The sequence below is a fragment of the Pristis pectinata genome, chromosome 18 (genome assembly GCF_009764475.1).
Source record: "Pristis pectinata isolate sPriPec2 chromosome 18, sPriPec2.1.pri, whole genome shotgun sequence".
NCBI classification, from domain to species: domain Eukaryota; kingdom Metazoa; phylum Chordata; class Chondrichthyes; order Rhinopristiformes; family Pristidae; genus Pristis; species Pristis pectinata.
The window spans coordinates 17,099,406-17,122,420 of record NC_067422.1 but is presented as its reverse complement, the minus strand read 5'-3'; the positions used below and the strand labels follow the sequence as shown (position 1 = coordinate 17,122,420).

The 23,015-nt window shown below is 36.9% G+C and overlaps 1 protein-coding gene across 3 annotated transcripts in view; it reads right to left on the bottom strand.

Annotated features, from left to right (window-relative positions):
* LOC127579925 (putative sodium-coupled neutral amino acid transporter 10) overlaps positions 1-23,015 on the bottom strand; it is a 98,727-nt gene that overhangs the window by 32,930 nt on the left and 42,782 nt on the right. For all 3 annotated transcript variants that reach the window (XM_052032986.1, XM_052032987.1, XM_052032988.1), the window contains one exon: positions 19,772-19,925. In XM_052032986.1, the coding sequence (XP_051888946.1) occupies positions 19,772-19,925 (154 nt within the window). The remainder of the gene's footprint in view (positions 1-19,771; positions 19,926-23,015) is intronic.

Genomic DNA, 23,015 nt, shown 5'->3' with positions numbered 1-23,015 from the left:
AATATTCAGCAGGCTAAACCGGAATAATTATTTAATCTTCATTATGTACATCACAAGTGTTCTACATTACTATGAACAACTTGCATCTTCCCTAATGGTACCCACTTCCAGCAACAGTATTACTCCTATGAATAAAATTCAAATTTAATAGTCATTTTTTTCTGGTTTTGCCTCACACAGATATAGATTATCCTCAAAATTTATTTTGTATGAATTGCATCAATAACTCTTGGTACACCAGGCAAGTGCTAATATCGAGGTGGGATGAGTGTGTGGCTACATTCTAAATGATACCGCTTTTTCCAGGTATTTGTCGTAACTTCTATTTATTGCATCTTGGCCAAGTGCCTTCTACTCCAGTTCAGCCAAGTATCATTTTACAACTCGTGATGGAAGAGTGCCAAACTTTATCACTGATTCCCACTAACTAGTAAATACCTTTAGCCTAATCCTCTTATTTCATTCATGTAGCTTTAAACAAGCTCTTCTGAATAACCTTATGAAAGTATATGCAGCACAACACATTTCATTAGAACATGCAAAGCCCTTGATAAGTGTATTCTTGCCATGGTTCTGCTATGAATAAGCCAAGATCTATCCAAATGTTGCATTATTCCAACCATTGATTCTTAAACTGAGCTACAAACACCTTTTTAATGGGTTGTTGATTTAAGAATAGTTTATGCTACAAGCACTGCTCTCTTAACTTAGCACCTATACTAAAGGATCCTGTAGAAAGTAGCCTTCTACATTTTCATTAACCAGGGTTTCCCAATCCTATCTGTACTGGCCCATAATGTCTGCAGGTGTTCATTCACAAAGAATACTCACATACCAAGTGCAATCCTAAACAAAATTATTCTCAAAAGTGCTAAAAGCTGAATAATTGATCACATCAGTTCAATTAAGGTAATTAAGTCACAAATATTGAAAGACAACCTGCACAGAAAGCAAATTGCCAGGAACAGGAGTAGAAAACACTAGCATATTCAAACATACGATTGGTCTTGAGAAGACTGAGCCATTGTTGAGTCTGAGATCAGAAAGCTTAAAGATCCATGATGTAGACACCAGAAATATACAGTGCTCAGGTCAGAGTCCATTAAATAGTTTGCAGAAACATACCTTGGTGTTCTTGCAATATAGATTCTCTCCCTTGAATATAATACTTGATTTTCTTGCTATAATAGAACTCATACTTATGACGTGGAAAGCTATTTGGCCTATCAGGTCCATGCTGGCTCACAGCAGAGAAAATGCTATTAGTTCCATTCCCCATGTAGACCTGCACCATATCCTCTCATGCCCATCACTGGACGGAATACTGTGAAAACTTTAGCTGAAATCACAGCACATGTCTTACATTTAAACAGCTGCTTTACTCTATCACGCAGGACCAGTGAGTTTCAACTTTTGTAAAAACAAAACCAAATTGTGGAATGTGATCCCATTTCAATTCCTTAACTCCAATTAAATGAAGAGCCATGTAACTTGCTGAATCATTTAAAACCCCTCATTCAAGGGTACCTTACAGTCTCAATTTTTTTTTGTTTTGGTTTGAGAGTTGCATCAACATTTTTGAAGCGTTTTCCACTTAAAGGGATCACAGTGAAACTCAGTGGAAATTTGAACACCTACTCATTTTTGATCAGGTACATTAGAATCATGTGAACTTTATGTCAAGCACAAGTTCAGATCATAACCACTACTTCCAAATATATCTGATGGAAGATGCTGGTATTCTGCAGGTGCCATTTACAACTGCACTATGTTGGCAAAGGTGGTCTTTCGGTTGCTTCTCTGCTTAGGTTAGTTATTGGCATCATTTATTTGTTTTGTCTCAATGCAAGAACACAAAGCAAAAGCAATTTACAATTTTCTTCCTTTCGCTACAAAATTTTGCTTTGAGGATAAAAATGTTATTTCCTATAATGTCTTATGAGCTGTTCTGCAGCCTCAGATGTCTTCCTATATCTTTCCCAATGACTTGCTACCTATACACAAAATGAATTTGAATAGTTTCAGCAAGCCATTCAAACATTGGGATCTTCATCCAAGACAACAGATAGACTAATGCACAGTCAGACACAACCTTCTGCAGGGGGTATTTGAACAGCATCAAGCCAAGGACCCTGATGATTTTCCTGTCTAATCCACAAACATCAAGATTAATTGTAGATCCTCCAGTTCACTATGATTCAGAACACATTAGCATTGAATCTGGGCTTTTTTTTTAAATTTAAGACTTGCTGAGTAAATTTACTGCACCGTTTTACTTTTAGTTACTGAGCATGATATATTGGCAATAGCATTTCCACTTGTAATAAGTAATTCATGCAGACATTAAGATTCAATGGAAAATTCTCAAACCAAGTTAGCAAGCACAGAATTGCAAAATACAGTATTTCAAATAAACCATCACTGGAGAAAGCAAAAAGCTGCAAATGCTGTAAATCTGAAACAGAAAAATGCTGTAAGTACTCAGTAGGTCAAGCTGCAAACGTGAAAAGAAAGAGTTAATGTTTCATATTGATCTTTCACTAGAATGAAAATTTTAGAACGCAGGCATAGTTAAGTTGGAGGGAAGAGGAAAGGGCAAGAAAAAAGTAAATTGTCTGTTATGGGGTAGAGACCAGGAGAAAAGATTTGTTAATGCCAGTGAATCTGTTTAGAGGTGTAAATAGATGCAACTGAGAAAAATCTGGAAATTTGAAACGAGGAAGGAAGAGAGAGCGTGCATGAGCTACTGCATCAGATCACTGACACCCCATCATCATCCTGCCCTGCTTCCCTCATTTATCATTGAGCAGAAAGCTACACTTATCATCCAATTACATACAACAGGCCACTAAGTACAGGAGCAATGGTATATAATGCCTATAACTGGGCTGATAAAATGTTATTACAAGTTGCATTTAACATAAGCACTATAAAAACCTGCATGAATAGCTTCACCAAAAATGGAAAACTCCAAAGGGAACCCAAATACAGCAGAGAGAAAAGGATACAGAATATCAGCTGTGGGGTAGGCTTTGTGGTATGGCCTGGAGGCAGCAGTTAAGAAATTCCTGGGCAGTAGCAAGAACAATTGAAATTCCAAAACAGCACAAACACACAATAATAATAGCAGTAATATACTTATGTGAATTAAGAGATTTTCTTAAATTTATAAACCTACCTGGATAATTTCAATTATTTAATACTATATCTGGATTTAGTATTATTACTGCCTCCAAAGGTAACTGAAAATATACACAATGCTTGTAGTTGTTTCCACAAAATCTCAAAACATCCAGCATCAACATGGAGGTTTTAACTTTATTCCATTAATCCAGTTGCTGTTGATGGTTAGGAATAATTGTCTCAGTTGCCGAGAGGGAGAGGGAAAGAGTCATTATTATATCTTAGACAATTTCCACAAAATGATGATAGCCTTTCTTCTTCCCTGATCACACAATGGGCAGTACTTTGATTGACATCAACAAGTCAGCCTTGTTAAAAGGTAACCTCAACCTTTGCTTTGTAGATAAGGAGCTGGCAAGGAAGAGCAGACAATTTATCCATGGATAAACAGACATAGGTTTATAAAGTGAAGTACATTCATGTGCATACAAGTGTACACTGTATTATCTTTTATAGAACATGGAACAGTACAGCACATGAACAGGCCCTGGGCCACCAGATCTGTGCCGATCATGGTGCCAATCTAAACTAATCCCATCTGCCTGCATGTGGTCTGCATCCATCTATTACCTGCCTGATCATGTGTCTGAATAAATGCCTCAAACATTACTATCAAATCCACTTTTACCACTTCCCCGGCAGCACATTCCAGGCACCTACCATTGTGTTAAAAAAAACTTGCCTTGCCAATCTCATTTAACCTTTCCCCCCTCTCACCTTAAACTTGCCCTCCGAAGTTTGACATTTCCATTCTGGAAAAAGACCATCAACCCTATCCATGTCCCTCAATTTTTATACTTCCATCTGTTCACCCCTCAGCCTCCGACACTCCAGAGAAGACAATCCAAGTTTGTCCAACCTCTTCCTCTAGCTAATACACTTCATTCCAGACAACATCCTGGTGAACCTCTTCTGCACCCTCTCCAAAGCTTCCACATCCTTACTACAGTGTGGCACCCACAGCACACAATACTCCTAATGTGGCCTAACCAAAGTCTTATACAGCTGCAACATGACTTCAAACTTTTATACTCAATATCACAGGTTCTTTACTTTGAAAATATTTAATCAGTCTATTTATTGTTAGGAGAATGCATAGAGAAAGAAATAATGTCAAGTGGCTTGGCTTTTAAAAAGCGAATGAAAGTCAAGATAGCTTTTCTGAAATCACACTTGTGCACCATCAGTCCTAGGCTGGGTAAATGAACATTGTGACGCAGTAGCAAAGCACCATATTCAAAAATAGGAAGAAAAAAAGACAGGCAACCCTTCAACTCTGCACTCCCAATCCTTTAATTTACCAAGGGGGTTTTGTAAGGTGGATGACAGTGATGTCACATTATAACCGGCTCCTAGATTCATAGACAGATACAGCAGGGAAACAGGCCCTTTGGCCCATCAAATCCACACCGACCATCAACAACCCATTTAGCTAATCCCACATTAACCCCATTTTATTTTTGCCACATTCTCATCAACTCCCAAGATTCTATCACTCACTCACACACTGGGGCAAGTTACAGCAGTCACTTAACCTACTAACCTGCACATCTTTGGGATGCGAGAGGAAACCAGCACACCTGGAGGAAACCCACACGGTCATAGAGAGAACATGCAAACAGCCCAAAGACAGCACCCAAAGTCAGGATTGAATCCAGGTCTCTTATCATGAGGCGGTGGTTCTACTAGCTTCACCATAGTGCTGTCTAGGAATCTCTGGCCCCACTGTTCAAAGCACAGATGAAGCATTCAGGAACCTTAAGTTCATGCATTGGATAGAAATGAAATAGCATTTGATATTTTATTTCCTCGCCCACCAAATAATTTGCATATTCTTTTGCCCACAATGAAACATTTAAAATAGTAATTACTGATGAATTTAGTTTTGCTGATGCAGGGAACACTGTTCATTGTAGACTGAATTGTGCTACAGTAGTAGAAGGAAATTACAAACAGAAATTAGGTTGTTGGAAAATGATGAATGTGTGTCATGTCATAATGAAGTTGATGTGGTATTGCTACAAAGACATATTGCCAGATTGTATTTTTCATTAATATCCCTGATGTTAGATTAGTCTCCTATGTGGTCTCAGACCGACTTGTAGTTGTAGAGTACCAACTTTAATCCACACAATGCGTGTAATTGAAACTGGAAACAAAGTGTGGCTGTAATATGCCGTTGCATGCTTTCTAATATGAACAAAAAGTAGATGATTTAAAAAAGATGGGGGTACAGTTTGTGGGAATGGGAGACTTGTTTCCCATCCCCCCCCCCGCTTGTTCATTTACGTTTTCCATAAAGCACTGCCAAATAGTTCTGACCGAGATGACTGCTTTCATTTTTATTCTTCATTAACAGAAACATTAACCAATTCCACCAGCCAGCTTATTAATTAAAAATCAATCCACAAAACAAAAACAAGGTACTTGCTCAAATTAAAAACACATGTTAAAATAAAACAAGCTTGTGTAAATTGAATGGGAAACAGATGTTTATTGATTAAGGGGCACAGGTGATGTAAAAGCTGTGCTGGTACATAGTGCACATGCTGTTAACCAGAAAGGAGATGTTTCCCAGATTCTTCAGCACATCCATAATAGCTGCAATTTCAAGGATAGATCTGATTATGGCTTAATTCACCTGGGCTGTTAGTTATTTGAATATATCTCCCTCAATAGATCAGTAATATGGGGAGGAAGCACAATGCCTGAACAATGACATTCAGAGTTTAATCCACTTTTGAAAGATTTTCCTCACATAGGGAAAACACAATATTCTTCATTATTTTCTGTTGTATAAACACAATGCAATGAGAACACTATTTTTAAAATACTCTCATATAACTCAACAGTGCAAAGATAGTACAGAAGGTTCAATATTTTTCAATATCAATCCTAAAAAGCACCCTTCATTGCAGCACTGATTCTTTTTCCACTTCTTCCACCAAGCACATATCTTATTGGAATTAAGGTCATCTACACCATGTTTCATGTAATGTACGGTAAATACCCATTGAACTGCTCAAACTCATTTTAACATGGATCTTTACAGCTATCACAGAAGAACTTTTCATACCATTCCTTTTAACTTGCTTCCACTGTGTTAACTGTTCAATTGTATTTTATTAGTTACTTTGTTTATTTCAATTAATGGTTAATTAAAGCCAAAGGAATTTGAACTTCAAGTTTTAATATACTTCCTTCTATGAGTAGTTCAAATACAGTCATCTATCAAACTGAGTCTTTGATATAATTGTTTTGTCTGCAGGCTACAATAAAGATTCATGATTTCCCTATACATACAAAAGTTAGCTAAACCATCACGGAGTGAGCATGAAATTTGTCACTTTTTTCCTAAGCAAAGACCAACACATTGTTAAATTGCATGCATATTACATTCTGAAATTCCTTGAATCACTGCAATGATAATGTAAACTAGCAAACCTGATTTACCAGAACCAAGCTCGTTTTCTATATTTTGTCTAACTGCCAGCTAGAAAATATTAGCATTGTTCTGTGAAACAAAATTTCACAATTAAAAGGCCTCTACTGTATTTGTACACTTTGATCAGATATTTTTATGCTGAACACAACCACATAGGGGCTATGCATTTGTGGCCAAGGTTTACTATCTACAGCCCTGTGAAGCTGTCTTAGAGGGTACAATTAAATGAAAGTTACTAAATATGCTTGCAGATTCCTTTCAACAATAAAGCCTCAAGGATGTGGCTTGGAAATGGACTTCAATTTTTACTGCCAGTCAGCGCTTTCCCTTCCCATAGCTGCATGCTAATGAACAGAGAACATCACCGTATTGCATTAAGTGGATTTTATTACTTACTCCTGAGGCCAACTCAACTTAGACATAGTTGTTTACCAAGTTTTTCTTCTACAATTGTGCCTTTTATTTTACTGTAAAAGTGTCCACAATAATGTAGGGAAAATGCGGGTGCTAGAACTCTCGTAACATTACCTACAGCTGGATTATATTCACCTTTAGCTGAGAGTTATCTATGCTGTTCATATCATCTGACTTCAGCACATAAGCATTGAAATACTGGCACATCTAACCTCCCATTCAGTGAATTCAACCATGAAGCAACAGAATTTGAGCAGAAGCCAAACGTACTCCACATTCAGTTCCTCACAGATAAAAGCAGCATGACCTTCACTGTTTACTTAGGGTCAACAACCCTTTTCAAATGAACAAGTGCAGGTAGGTGGTTTACTTGTTTCACCTTGAAGTATTAAATGGAAATTTAAAAACTAAGTTGATTTTTTAAATATTTAATTTATCCACTAGGACAGTTTTTAAGATAACTTGAGTACATCTTTGTTAATTTAATGCAATTGTAATTATGTAGGGTTCAGCTACCTTAAAATAGATTGGGATAAAAAAATGTTTGTGATCAAATTGGGATGCACTCCAAAAATAAATCCAGAACTATTTTCTTAGTGTATATGGTTTATAAAAGTATTGTGCTAGATCTTGCCAAGGGTTGGGGCAAGTATTTGAAGAGCAAAATAGTGAATTTAATTCCTCTAGGTTCACAGTTAAAATAAAAGGGACAAAGATTTAAGGTAAAGATTCTGGAGTTGAGAATAGCAAAGAGAACTCTTCCTTCTTGAGCGATCCCTCGTGATCGAGGATTACTTGCTTCAACTCTGGGTTTATAGGCCTTTAGTTGACAGATGAGGCCAATGAGAACCACAGACTTTTTCACAGAAGGGGAAGGAGGTGCAAATAGATAGCTTGAGAGATGACGCGCTTTTTTTTTGCTGTTGACACAGGGTTTCCGTGCACTCTTGAAGCATGAACTCAATGTTCTCAAAATTGTCCCGAATGTTCTTTCTCCACTTTGAGTGTTCGTGGGACAGAGATTCCCAAGAATCAGTAGAGGTGTTTTCTCTTCCCCAAGGAGATTTTCAGCACAGCCTCAAATCTTTTCCCCCATTCTCCCATGACATAGCTTGGAATAAATTGTCTAATTAAAGATGCTTAGAGTAGACCAGCAGTGGGAGCTGTTTCAATAGAAAATGGATCAAGGTTAAATACAGATCCAACAAACAGTAAAGATGTATGCCACAGGACAGCGTTCCATACAAAAGAGTACAACAGTAAATATTTTTCTTGAAGGCATGATAAATAGGAATAATACAGAAGAATACTAAGAAAATTATAATGAACGTAAATCAAAACAAAAGGGGAGGATAACAGAAAAAGACAACTATAGAAAGTTAAAGTATAAAAGGAAAGGTGATGTGGGATCACAAAGATGCTTTAAAAGCAGCACCCAAAGTAGATTGGGGAGCTACAGGAAGTACCCAAGTACATGCACGAGCAACTATTGTAGATAAATTTTCAAAGATAATGGCATTAAACATAATCCTTTTGACTATGGCTTTAGATCAAGATGATCTATAATCAGCTGGAAGGGAATCACTAACCACTGAAATGCACCAATAGGAAATGAACTAAGACAAATGCATCCCTGTTCAAAAAGCTTGGAGCACGCAATTGTGTGCAGTCCTCTAGTAAAGGTAATATGAAATTATATTAGTGAACATTTGGAAAAGGCAGGAGCTAATTAGGAACAGTTAGCATTGATCCAAAAACAGATCATAATAATCCAATTCAACTACATTTCAGGGAAGCACAGATCAAAAGGCAGTTGATATTTACAAATGGGTGTTAAGGCATTTAATCAGATATAAAAATTAAGACATCCACGATTAAAAATATCGTTTTGTGGAGGGTCATGATAATGGACTAAAAAGCCGTTTAATTAAATGTCTACTTTTCAGGTAGTTGCATATACAGGCATTTGATTTTCAGTTCTATTAAAGATTCAAATATAGGCATGTTGAATTGTACTGAAACTAGGAACATGACAATCTATCAAGAATAAAGAAGATTGCAAGAGGACATTGACAGGTTAATGGAGTAGTTGGATAAATGACAAATACAAATCAATGTAAGAGAATGTGAAATAATGCACTTCAGGAAAAAACAGCAAAGGTAGGTTTACCATAAATGGTAAAACTAGTTAGCAAAAAGGTGGAGAGATGAAGGACTATCTATGCAGAGATCTTTAAAGGGTTCCAATGTAAAAGGCTGCAGAAATATAATGGAATTATGGTTGTTTAATAATAGTGGCATTTTAGGGGTTTAATAATAGGGACATTATAGGATTTTAATAATGAGACACTTAATAGTAGGTCAAAGAAGTGACACTGAATTTGTAAAAAGATAATACTTAGATAACATTCAGAGTATTGTGTCTAGCTTCAGGCAGGATATTAGAGCCAAAGCAGTGGGTATGGTGAATAATTTACTAAAAAAAAACAGCAAAAGAAAATATGCAAAGAGCCTTTAGAAAGGAAGCAATTTTTCACTGAAGTATAGAGAGAACATAGGGCCAAATAAAAGGTTTTAAAGGGACAGATAAATCAAAACAGAAGGGTGGGAGTGACGCAACTCAGGATTGTCAAAAGGGTAGCTAGATTTTTCTCCCCCATGTTGATAGTTAAGTTGCAGACCACTGTCACATTAATCTATTTTAAACAAACCATCAATTTAAAGGTGATCCAAGTTTGTAACAAAGAAAGAATGGGAAAAGGTAGAGATGGGGGCATAAAAATGTGGCTAGCACCTGCACAGGCAAAAATTGCTACCTTCAGTTGTTACTTTATTAACCATTTCCCCCAATTACAATGCAACGGCAATCTAACAGTGTAAGTAGAGAGTCATCACAGTGATTTTCCAGGTAGAGCTCAAACAGTTGAGTTTTATGTAATTTGTAAAGCAAGCCACGGGAAGAGCTTTTTGTTTTGCACAATGTCATTCATGCACAGTTTCTTTAGCAATTCCATGTCTACACATCTCCTGAAAGAAAAGCTAGTTCTTGTATTTTCTGACCCATTGAACTTGGAGATTTTAAGCAAATTATCTTGATTTGCATGGAGTCTTACACAAAAGATATAAGAAGCTTGGGATATGCCTGTCAAGTATCATTCCATTAGACCTTTGTCAAGTGGCTGCATTTGGCAGATATTCAACATTCCAGATCTATCTTGCACCATATTTTTAATCAAAATATGTAATTCTTTTGACTGTCATTCATCACATTGTTCAACATTGAGAATTCTCCAAATTTTAAATGTTTGGAGATTTTAAATGCTGGACAATTACTACCAGCTTTTCAGCCTTCCAAACACAATAGGTTCATCCTATTTAATTATTTACTACAAGACATCTAAAAAGTATGTTTCAAAAATAAAAGGAACATTCCTATTCATTGAAAAATACTAAAAGGTATTCCAGTTGAAAAGTATACTCTCCCCTTCCAACATTCTCACTGTCATTTTAAGTATAGTTCTGCCTTATTATGGTAGCATTGCCAGCTAGAATAAGCTTTGGTGCAATTCCAACATTTCTGCCCGAGATCAATTCTAGATAACTGTAACAATAAAGGCCAACTTCCAGCCTCTGAATACGGAAACAACGTTCAATGTGATACACCTACTCAATGGGAAGAATGGCAAGCATAGAAGGGAGTTGATTATCAGGCTGGCTACCTGCCTTTGTAAGATAAAGGTACTTGTATGCAAATAACTGACATTATAATGTGCTGGATGTAAAAGCAGTGGAATAAATAGGATCCACTGAAAGTAACAGGTGGTAGGACCCATTTCTCTTTATTGATGGTCAATAGAAATCAAGGTTATTTAGCATGTCCAATAACTCAATAATACATATTTTGATACAATTGTTATTCCTGAATTTGATGGTTTTGGGCATTAGCTGAGTGTTGCTGATTCATTTTACTGGCAAACCTCTGACAGGTGACACAACAGCGATCCCATCCTATAAATTCTAAATATACAAGAACAGTGACATTTGAACAGTTAATTGAACTTCATATAGCTCTCAGAAGCATTCTAAACATAGCCCTGTAACTAAACCCTGTGAAGGAAACTAAAAGATCAAAAATCCCAAAACATCTCAAGAGCTCTACTGATTGCAAAGTCATTTAACAAATGATAACTTGTATCCATATAATTTGCTCATTACATTCCTCAGAAATAACTGACAATAACTTAAATACAATAAATTACTTTGAAGTGCAGTGTCATAACAATTTTGCACACATTAAACTTCCAAATACAAGATACTATGAAACCTTAGAATCAATCAGTTGTTAGCAGAATTGTTGAGAGATCCAAGAAAGCATGTTGCTTAGAACAGTATCATGTACTTCTGTGCTCCATTTGAGCCAGGAGAACAAGCAGACACTGCTTTAGTCTAATGTTTCATTTGAAGGAGGATCCTGTATTCAATTTAATTTAAACATCAATAGTAGTTGAAACTCTTAAATTTTAAGGAGCCAAAAGAGCACTGCTGAGGAAAATGAAGAATGAAGAGTTTATCATGAAGGCTACATACATTATTTGTTTCACACTTTAGGACTATATAATTTTACAAAATGAGCAAGCCATGGGTCTACATTCTATACAGGTAATTATTACTTCTCATGACAGCTTTTCAAATGGTTATTGTTTGTCTAAACTAACAAATACAGTACAATAAATAACACTGGTCAAAGATAACTATAGTATACTAAGTACATCTACATAAATTACTGAATTTTAAAATATTAGGTTTGTTTAACAAGATGCTTTCAAGCAGATTTTCAGTACATACCATTTGTTTTTGAAATTTAAAGAGCAGATTTTAAGTTTCAAAAACAGATCTAACGAACATTATGGAATAAAGTAACAGAACACAGCAGAAGTAGTGGAACAGTAGGTTGTACTGCTGCCTCAAAGATCCAATGACCTGGATACAATCGCAATCTCCAGTGCTGTCTGCATAGGGTTTGCATGTTCTCCGTGATGACATGACTTCCCTTGGATGCTCCAGTTTATTTCCAATTCTCAAAAGACGTGCTGAATGGCAAGTTGATTGGTTACCATAAAGTTACGTGGATGGTAGAAGCATGCGAGAGATCATAGTTTACTGGGAAATAAGAAGGAGAATTGGGATTGCTCAGAGCTAGCTTAGACTCAGTGGGATGAATGGTCTCCTCGTGTCAAAAGGAAATGAGAAACAGCAGAAATAGGCCATTTAGCTCCTTGTGTCTGCTACACCACTTAGCAAGATCATGGCTGATCTTCCACCCCAAATACCATTTTCCAACCCTGTACTCAGATTGTTTTTTTCTGCTAATGATCAGATATTATCAACTTGAATTCTGAATGCAAACAATGACTGAACTAGTTCAGCCCTCCAGGGTACAGAATTCTAAGGTTCCATCACCACCGAGTGCATTTATTTCACATTGTTTGCCAACTTGTGTAAGACCTCATCAAAAGCTTTAAGATTTAAATGTGTCACATCTACTAATTTCCCCTCATCCATTCTACAAGACACATCCTAAGAACTCCAAAGATTAGTCAAGCACGATTTCCCCGTCATAAATTCATGTTGACTCGGTTCAATCACATTATTTTCTGTTCCTGACAACACATCATTACAAATTCCAATATTTTCCCAATTACTGATGTCACACTTAAAAGGTTGACAGCTCCCTTCCACCCCCCCCCCCCCCCCAAACTTTCTCTCCCTGCTTTCTTTAGTAGTAGGGTCACATTTACTGCCTTCTAATCTCCAGAAACCAAACCAGAATCCATAGAATTTTGAAAATAATAACTAGATCTTCCATATCTTCATAACACTTTGTAAAACTCTGGGATGTAGATCATTCAGTCCTTGAGATTTATCAGCTTTCATGCTCATTTTTCTATGATATCATAGAAAGGATAAGGGCTTCTCAAAGTATATGCTATAAAATAGCATGCTCTCATACAGGTGCAATTACTGAAAATATTTGTTTCAGCATTATTGGAGGTAGTGTAGTGGCTGGGAAATTTCTGTTGAAGTCACAGCTGGTAGGAATTTAGAAGTTGGGATGGCTCATTCTGTTCCACCGCTTTATGTGATAAATACTATTTAGCTCAGTTTTAAAATGACTTTGTTTTAAATTGAGCAATTAAGGCGAGATTAAAAAAGTTTTTTTGGACTTTCAAAACTATGGGAGACAGTAAACCAAAATTTATAGCAGTTTCACATATGGTAGTTCAATACTCATACATTTTAAGCATACAAGATCTTATTCACAATTGCAAATGTTTTTTTTAAACCCTACAACTATAAAGAAAGACATATGGTCATGGGGTTCATACATAACTTTTGTCATGACTATTTCCAACACCAAAATGTTAACGGTTTAAGACAATCAAAGCAGCATTTCTGATGGCAACATAAACATAAAAATGAATAGTAGTACTTGATTGATTCTTGCCACAGTATGGAAGTACTTATGGTTAAGTAGAAATATTCAAAGCACTTTTTCATCACATTATGAAGGGGTCGAAGGTATACAAATTATTGAAAACTAGACATCACTGCAAACTTCCATACCAAAATGAGACTCAACGCAAGTACTTTTTTGTTCTTCTATTAGAAGAGCATGCGATTCCCATCTGAGAAAGTCAGGATAAGCCACGTGCAAGGATTTGGACAATTAACATAGTGACAATTACTGCCACAGCTCATACAATTATCACATTAAACATTACCATTATGCTAAAGATAATCAATATTTTGTCTCATCACGACTAGTTAATTTGGTAATCAATTATTGTGACAGCCCCAATGTTAGGATAATCCCCAAGATGCATGTTTTACATTTGCTCTTTTGAATGCAGAATTGGAGTATTTTTACATCAGGAAAAACAGGACACAGATGGTGAAGGTCAAGGCTGGGTCACATAGCACCTGCTTAAAAAGACCTTGCTGACAGGCTTTTGTTGAAGTGGGTGCCCTAGACCTAGGTCTATTGTAATAGACACCGTTCTTTTGTGCAAATTTTGAATAGTAATAATAATAATAATTCCTTAATAGTCACATGTACATCAAAACACAGTGAAATGAGCCTCTGCAGAGAATGTGCTGGGGGGGCAGCACCTAGGTGTCGCCACGCTTCCGGTGCCAACATAGCATGCCCACAACTTCCTAATCCCTACATCTTTGGGATGTGGGAGGAAACCAGAGCACCCGGAAGAAACCCACACAGTCACGGGGAGAACATACAAACTCCTTAGACAGTGGCTGTAATTGAACCAGGGTCACTAGCGCTGTAATAGTGTTACGCTAAGTGCTACACAAGATCTCCAAACCTGGAATATGCTAGTGCTTCTAATTTGCAATGGCTATTGGAATGTCAAAAGAATTGAGATGATGTACAGTAATAACTAAAAAAAAATTCATGTTTCCTGAACATTTCAGAAACAAAATTCAGTGACTAAAAGCAGTATTTCAATCTGCCATCATTAGTAAACTGAGAGAAAAATAGTAACAAAGGTTGGATTTGAAATAGCAAAACAAAACACCAGAATTTGTGTTATGATTTTAGGGTGGGATATCCAAAATTTGATTATTCTGAGGTGAGTGAATTACCAGGTTAAACTATTATACCAACTTCAAAACCTGCACCGACATAGATCAAGTCATATGTGAAGAGCAACTTTTCTAAAATCAGCTGGATCAAAATTTGGAATTGGCAGTCTTTTCCAGAGTTTTAATTTCGGTGGATCCTTCTGTTAAGTGACTTTTTTCTTACTTTGAAATCATTTTAATTTGTTGTATTTGGAGCTAACCACAAACCCAGACTCTTCAAAACAAGTACATATGAATACATGAATTAGGAGCAGGCCAATCGGCTCCTCAAACCTATTCCACCATTCAAGATGACCATGGCTGTTCTGATTGCAACCTCGACTCTATATTCCTGCCCTCTGCAATAACCTTTCACCCTCTTGCTTATCGATCTCTACCTTAAAAATATTCAAAGACTCTGCCTCCACTGACCTTTGAGCAAGAGCTCCACAGACTCACTACCCTCAGGGGGAAAAAGATGCCACATCCATTTTAAATGGGTGACCCCTTATTTTTATGATAGCAACTCCTAGTCCCAGCTAATCTGACAAAAGGTAACATCTCTCCAGTCAAGACCCTCAGGATCTTGTATGCTTCAATCAAAATTAGCCTGTGCATATACAAGTATAAATCAATTTGTGCATATTTAATTATTACATTGATACGTAGCTAAACAGCATAATGCTTCATACTGTTGGCAAGGTTAATTTTGCTTTGAACAGTTTATCACCGGGGTTAAAAGTGCACTTGTGAATCAAACAAATGAAAACTGCTCCCACAAAATTTAAGTCACTCCTTCACCTCCAGAAGAAACAATGCCTATCAAAAGGGAAAAGGCTTGCACAAAAATACCAAAAGCATAATCTGCATGACTCACTTTCTTTCATGAATGCAACATAATGGCTGCAGACAATCCCATTTTTGAATGGACCTTACACTCACTAATGCTCATGTTTAGAAAGGAATTTCCCCATCATTCATCATCTGTGTACCTACTCCACTAGTTTGCTGAAGGAAATTAAAACAGATGTGAGAGAACGCGATAAAGCATCTTATCCTTCACTAATGTCAATATCAAGGTCAGCATTTTATAAAACTAGACCAATGAAATAACACACACACTTCACCTGGGAATAACTAGACAACCTTCAAGGAGGGAAGGCAACACAAAATATTCATTGTGTTATCATCATTGTTATCTCAAAACCATTCTTTGCATATTAATTAATTTATAAACACTTAAAACTGCATGGTAAAAACTGTTTATTGGTGCACAAATTAACAACAAATTATACAGACTGCAGCACATGTTTCACCTCAGATCCAAATAGACAAACAAAAACTGGCAATTAAAGAACAAAATTGGGTAGATTTTTGACAAATCCTGGTTATTACAGGCTAAATCATTTTTTTTATATATAGGTTTACTCAATCTCAAGATTTCTAACTGAACATTACATGGTGGTTTACTGACAACCTACATGTTACAGGTTACTTTGAATCTCTTATATACCTTTACTTTATTCCGATGAAACTCAATGTAAACTTCAGGAATAACAGTTTATCTTGCAGTAATCACAATGCAGCCTTCCAAACTCAACAATAACAAATTTAACAATTTCAGAGTCAAACAGCTCAGAAACAGCCCACAAAAGTCCGCACTGCCCATCAAGCATCCATATAAACTAACCCATTTTATGCCCACATTTCCATCAACTCCTCCCAGATTCCAACATATTAACATATTAAGGGCAATTTACAGTGGCCAGTTTACCTACCAACCTGCATATCTTTGGGACATAGGAGGAAACCCATGCAGTCACAGGGAGAATGTGCAAACTCCACACATACAAAGGTCAGGATCGAACACGAGTTGCTGGAGCTGTGAGGGAGCAGCACTACTAGCTGCGCCATTGCTGCACACCCAATTTCAGATGAAATGGCTGTCCTTATTTATGCCTCTTACAAGTTTTATCATCGTGGAAATATGGTTCCACTTTAGACAACTACTTTATTTGATACTCAGGGGCATGAATTTTTCAAGAGACGCTGGAAATCAGAATGCTGACATTTTCTCAATTATGCTCTCATCAAGTGTCCAACATGTAGTTCAGTGTCAGAGCACAAAGTTGCAACAACTCCCCAGGACTTAAACTGCAGATGCTGCCTAAGAAAGCCATGCCAGATTCCATCTCCATTCAATTGAGAGGAACTGCTGTAAGGGAAGAGGCAACTTCCCATTTGTTTTCTAATTAACAGACTGTAATCAGTGAGGATAGGCAGCAATACCTCCGGCACGATTATTCTCAACACTGGTGCCCCACAAGGCTGCGTCCTCAGCCCTCTACTCTACTCCCTATACACTCATGACTGTCTGGCCAGATTCTGCTCGAACTCCGTCTACAAGTTTGCAGATGATACCACTGTTGTAGGCCGTATTTCAAACAGCAATGAGTCAGAGTACAGGAAGGAGATAGAAAGCTTAGTGGAATGGTGTCATGACAACAACCTTGCCCTCAATGTCAACAAAACAAAAGAGCTGGTCATTGACTTCAGGAAAGGGGGCAGTGTACATGCACCTATCTACATCAATGGTGCTGGGGTCAAGAGGGTTGACAGCTTCAAGTTCCTGGGAGTGAACATCACCAACAGTCTGTCCTGGTCAAATCACATAAAAGCCACGGCCAAGAAAGCTCACCAGCACCTCTACTTCCTCAGGAGGCTAAAGAAATTTGGTTTGTCCCCTTTGACTCTCCAACTTTTATCGATGCACCATAGAAAGCATCCCATCTGGATGTATCACGGCTTGGTATAACAACTGCTGTGCCCAGGACCGCAAGAAACTGCAGAGAGTTGTGGACACAGCCCAGCGCATCACAGACACCAGCATCCCCTCCTTGGACTCTGTCTTTACCTCTCAATACTTTGGTGAAGCAGCCAGCATAATCAAAGACCCCACCCACCCGGGACATTGTCTCTTCTCTCCTCTCTCATCAGGTAGAAGATACAGAAGCCTGAAGGCACGTACCACCAGACTTCTACCCCACTATGATAAGACTATTGTATGGTTCACTTGTTCAGTGAGATGGACTATGACCTCACGATCTACCTTGTTGTGGCCTTGCACCTTATTGCACTGCACTCTCTCTGTAGCTGTGACACTTTACTCTGTACTGCTATTGTTTTTACCTGTACTACATCAATGCACTTTGTACTAACTCAATGTAGCTGCACTGTGTAATGAATTGACCTGTACGATCGGTAAGACAAGCTTTTCACTGTACCTCGGTACAAGTGACAATAATAAACCAATACCAAAACCAATACCAAACTATTAGATTTACTTCTTTTGAATTGAATTTAGTTAAATATTTTAGTTACTTTAAATCTCTTCATTTTTGTTTATTAATTGATTAATTTGCAAAGGTCTGAGTGTTTTTGAATGTTTCTGAATCCAAGAGTGATACCTTACCTACATCATTAAGCTTAGCAACTCACTAAAGATCTGGATGATTTCGTCCAACAAATTCAAATCTGATGCAAATTAGGTAACTTATTTCTTGGCTGGTGGATTAGTTGAGAGTTGGCTTGCTGACTAGAAAATTTAGGCCATAAATTGAGTGAAAATTGGCAGAGAAAAATGTAAGCTTCTAATTAAAGATGCAAATTTTACATTGCTTATGATTTGAATACACTTGCACATGTACCAGTCTAGCATTGCCAATTTAAGGATGAAATAACATTCAAGTCTGTGAATTTGACTTCAAGAGTTAGGAAATTTAAATCTATGTATCTAAAATTGTTCATGAATATTTCCCAATGCCTGGAATTGTCAAAGTACTCCATTGCATTGTCTATATAGTTACATTAAATACACTCCATTATGATTTAAAGTAAAATCATTTGCCATTCCTGGATATTCCAGGATTTTCTTTCTGTAGCTTAAAAGCATTTTCAAATAACAAGTGATCCATTACAGTTTTTGTGTTCTCCTTGATTTTATTTCTGTAACCTTGTCTTATTTTTGGTTTCACTTAAATGAACTGACAAAATCTGAAAAAAATAATACTTATTACTTTGTATAATGTTCACAAGTCCATAGAGTTGCAACATACCATGAAATTATATTTAATCCTGTAAACTGCAAAACTGCAAATTCGGAACTATCAGGTCATACAAGCTTACAAAATGGAAGAAAAAACTAGCAGTTTCAGGTCATATGCGCATGCAACAGAAACTGCCAGTGAATATTTCAGAGAGAATATTGTACATAAAATCGTAACAAGTCTTATTTAAATTGAAACACTGCTTGGTGCAGGCTGCTTAAAATGATGGAAATCTAGGATTAATTCTGGAAGATTAAAATTGTGGTTAGAAATTGATGCCAGAATAATTTCAGTAATTTCAATATAGCATGCTATACTTGCAATGACAGGAAAACAAACATTTTTAAATGAGAGGAAAACAAACATTTTTAAAGAGTTCATTGAATCCACTATTTTGGTTCAGTCAATATATTCATCAGCTGTTTCACACTGCCCCTTCCCCACAGTCACACAGCCATTTGCTTTTCTCTTTTCATCTCAAAGATTGCATATCATTAACCAATTCTGGCTTTAACAATTAATGTACATGGATGCATTGTCAACAACATTGCTTGTGGGGAGGAGGGGCATTTGGGAGATGAATCATGACTGTCAGTTTTAAAAATCTTCAATTTATTATCAAAGACGAGATCCTTGTCAATAATGTTGCATTCAACACAAGTTTTTAGGCATCTCTCATTTCTTTTTAGGCAGTCCCATTCATTCAGTCCAATCATAAAATAGTTTTGTCAGAAACCATAATCAATCAATGAATTAAAATCTTAAAATCCCACTAATTTTCCTTCACAGTCTTGGTATTCCCAGAGTATGCATTTCAATTTCTGTCCTAAATAAATTATGTTCAATTTAATAAGCTCCATAACTGCTAAACTGCAACACCCTTCCATATAAATTGCTCATTCTTCCCAATACTTGAATTGATCACAAAGGGTTTAACACTTCACAACCACCAAGGTCTCTCCCTCTCCTCTCCTACACTTACCTGAGATTTTCTGCTGCATGTTAATGTCATTTTGTAACTTCTCATGGTTAATGTCCTGAGGTGACTTTTCAGGTGTTACCAGTTGGTCACTTGTTGCAGTCAGAGTAGAAAATGTGCTGATCACCAGAATAATGAGACCAATCCAGAGAATAATCTGAAGAAATTCAAACATAAAGCTATATAGTATTCAACTTTGAAATCTGCAGATTTTAAATTTCTAGCAGTTAATAGATTAATGATTAACTCTTGACTATGAAAATGGAGGCTTTTTTTTACAAAAAGAAACATTTGAGTATTAGTAAAGATTAATTTGAAGTACATTAGAATTTGACTAACACCCAATTTGACGTAATTTTTTTTTTGCTTATCACAAGGGATAATCCAAATTCATTTCAATTTCAAGTAAAACTTGATCCCAGCCCTAGGTGCACACCCACTTGCACTCTGGACCCTCACATTCTGGACTGATGAGTGAAACAGATGCTAGACCACCGGGATTTCCAAATAAATCAAATGCCAGATAATCAGAATTTAACTGTATTTATGTATTTTATGATGCATTAACACAAGGCTGCATATATACTTTAGCTACCTACATGACTGCCTAACTCTGAATTAACCTCTTGAAATTAGCATACCAGTGTTTTTATAACCAAATGAAAATTAAATAAAAACTGCAAATGCTGCAAATCTAAAACAAAAATAGTAATGCTGGAAATACTCACAGGTCAGGCCGCATCTGGTTCTGATGAAGGGTCTTTGACCTGAAACGTTAACTGTTTCCCTTCCCACAAATGCGGCTTGACCTGCTGAGTATTTCCAGCCTTTTCTGTTTTTTGTTTTTATAACCAGTTTGAATTCTACCCCACTGTTTCAAACAGAAATAACACAAGATGGCAACATAATACATTTTTGGAGGCTAAGTTCAAGAGCAAGATCAGCTCTGGAGTTGCAGAATTGAATTGCACTGAAACTGGTTCCAGAGAGACAGGAAAGAATAGATTTGCTACTATTCCAAAGCAGAACAGACCACACTCTAATCACTTCTGAGTAAATGCAAATCAGTAGCATTTTCAATTTCATTTTATAAATTGAATATATTTTCCACAATTACTTTTAAAGAAGAAAACAAATAAGCTAAGACAAATTTACATCCAAAACCTAGCACTTTTTATTCATTTCATCATCTAATCTTCTGTAGATTTATTTCAGTGCAAAAGATCTACCTCACCAAAGTATGGGTCTTGGCAATGTGCCCAAAAATATACAGTTTGACGTTTATTACAAACTTTATAAAAAAGGATGTCCATGCCAATTGGGTGAATTCCACGAGTTGGAGGTGTTTGCAGGTAGAACAAGTCAAATCCTTTACTTAAACAATTGTTCAGAGGTCATTGGACAGCAGAAACTCAACTGTGTCAGTTTTGGGACAGTTGCAGTCTTCCCTCGCCTCCGAATCAGTAGGTTCAAGTATATGGCCTAGCCTGACACTTCAGTTTGATACTAATCAGCACTGCACTGACAAAGGTACTGCTCCTTCAGGAAGATGTTAATTGGAGACTTCATCTACCATCAAGTGAGCACAAGAAAATCCATGACTCAAAATGAACCAAGGTACCAAGTTAGATGAGCACCTCATTTGCTAAAAACTAAGACAAAAAAAATCATCGAAATAGCAAGATAATGCTCTCTCTGATGCTATCCCCACACTATACTTTCTTTAGGCTTTGCAAGCACCATCTAGGCCTCAGGGTGTAGACCCAGGCCACACTGGTGGCCTTTTGACAACTTTAAAGGTCATTGAACTTCTTGTACAAACAGTTTGAAAAAGATTATAAATCCACCTAATATAAATGCTTCCCACTCCCACCCCCCCCCCCCACCTTAACAAGCAAGGCAGTGATGAGAACCTAATTAATAAATTTGATAATCATAACCATGGACAGGAAAAGTACAAAAATTAGTCCAATTTTTCATTAAAAGCTAGCAGGTCCTTGTAGAGTTATCAACTTTTAAGCTTTGTAATCATGCTGAAGTTTGAGACTCTAATCCGGTTAGACCTGGTGCAAGAATGAGCCCATTTATTTAAAAGGATAAGAACGGGCAAAGGATAAGTGTAGGACATTTGAGCCAACTTAAATGCATTTAGTTTTTTAAGAAGGTGTTTAAATGTTATAAATTGTCTTTTAAAACAAAAAATTAATTTAAAAAAACTACTAGCATGTTTAATTTTCAGTTTTTTTTCCCCGGAGACATTAACAATGATTCAATTTCTCTGAAAGCTGGGAAACATGAGGTGCCTTCTTCAGGTTCTCGCTCTTTTGAACAGCAGTATCTGCAGTGGCCACAGAAGCCCACACACATGGGAATCCCTGCTGTACATGAAGGTGGACAACAACATCTGTGTTGTTTGTTCTCCCTGCAGGTCTTTTTTCTCCTGTAGGAAGAGTTTCTGCTCTTCGCTTTAATGGAGACTTTTGCAAAGTTTGTAGCTCAACTGAACGTGAGCCAGAGCAGCTGCCTTGCACACTGGATGTTCATTTTGTCATCCAGCATTTTAATGTTCTTCTTTTAGATGTCAATTGTGGGCACCTAATTGGCCTTTCCCCAAATTATCCATAGTCTTTAGGAATTCTCTCATCATTTACTGTGAATACACCCAAGCTACTAGAATTTGCAACACTATCCTACCGAACTATGTTGAGAGTATATCTCAGGTATTGTATGTGGAAGCTACTTAATCCCATTCCTTGACTGAAGTAGAGTTCAGGTTTCAGTGTCATACTGTACAGTGCAGATGATAAAGGCTTTGCACAAAAGACTCCTCAACACAGCCTGGGGCCTAACCAGTGTCAAACCCATTCCATGGACAAAACTTGCCTTTTACAATGGGAAAAGGTCATTGATTAGCCTGGAGCCAGCTTAATTGAGGAAGCAGCAAGCACCTCAGCAGATATTCCATGTTTAAGTGTTTCCACTCTTTGACACTGTCAAATGAAAAGTCAAAGTTAACAAGAAGAGATGTGGCTATGACTCCATATACCCATGGTAAAAATAACCTGGCAACACTCACATCCAAGCTGGCAGCTGGAGTGTTGGAGCATTGCTGGTACACATAAAAGATATACAAGTGCCTTTTGGGATACCAGAGGAAAGCACAAAGAGGGAATATTTTCCACTATAAAATGTATTTATAAAATAGTAACATGTTCTTATCTTCAACTTTTATGTTCATTGTAGAAAG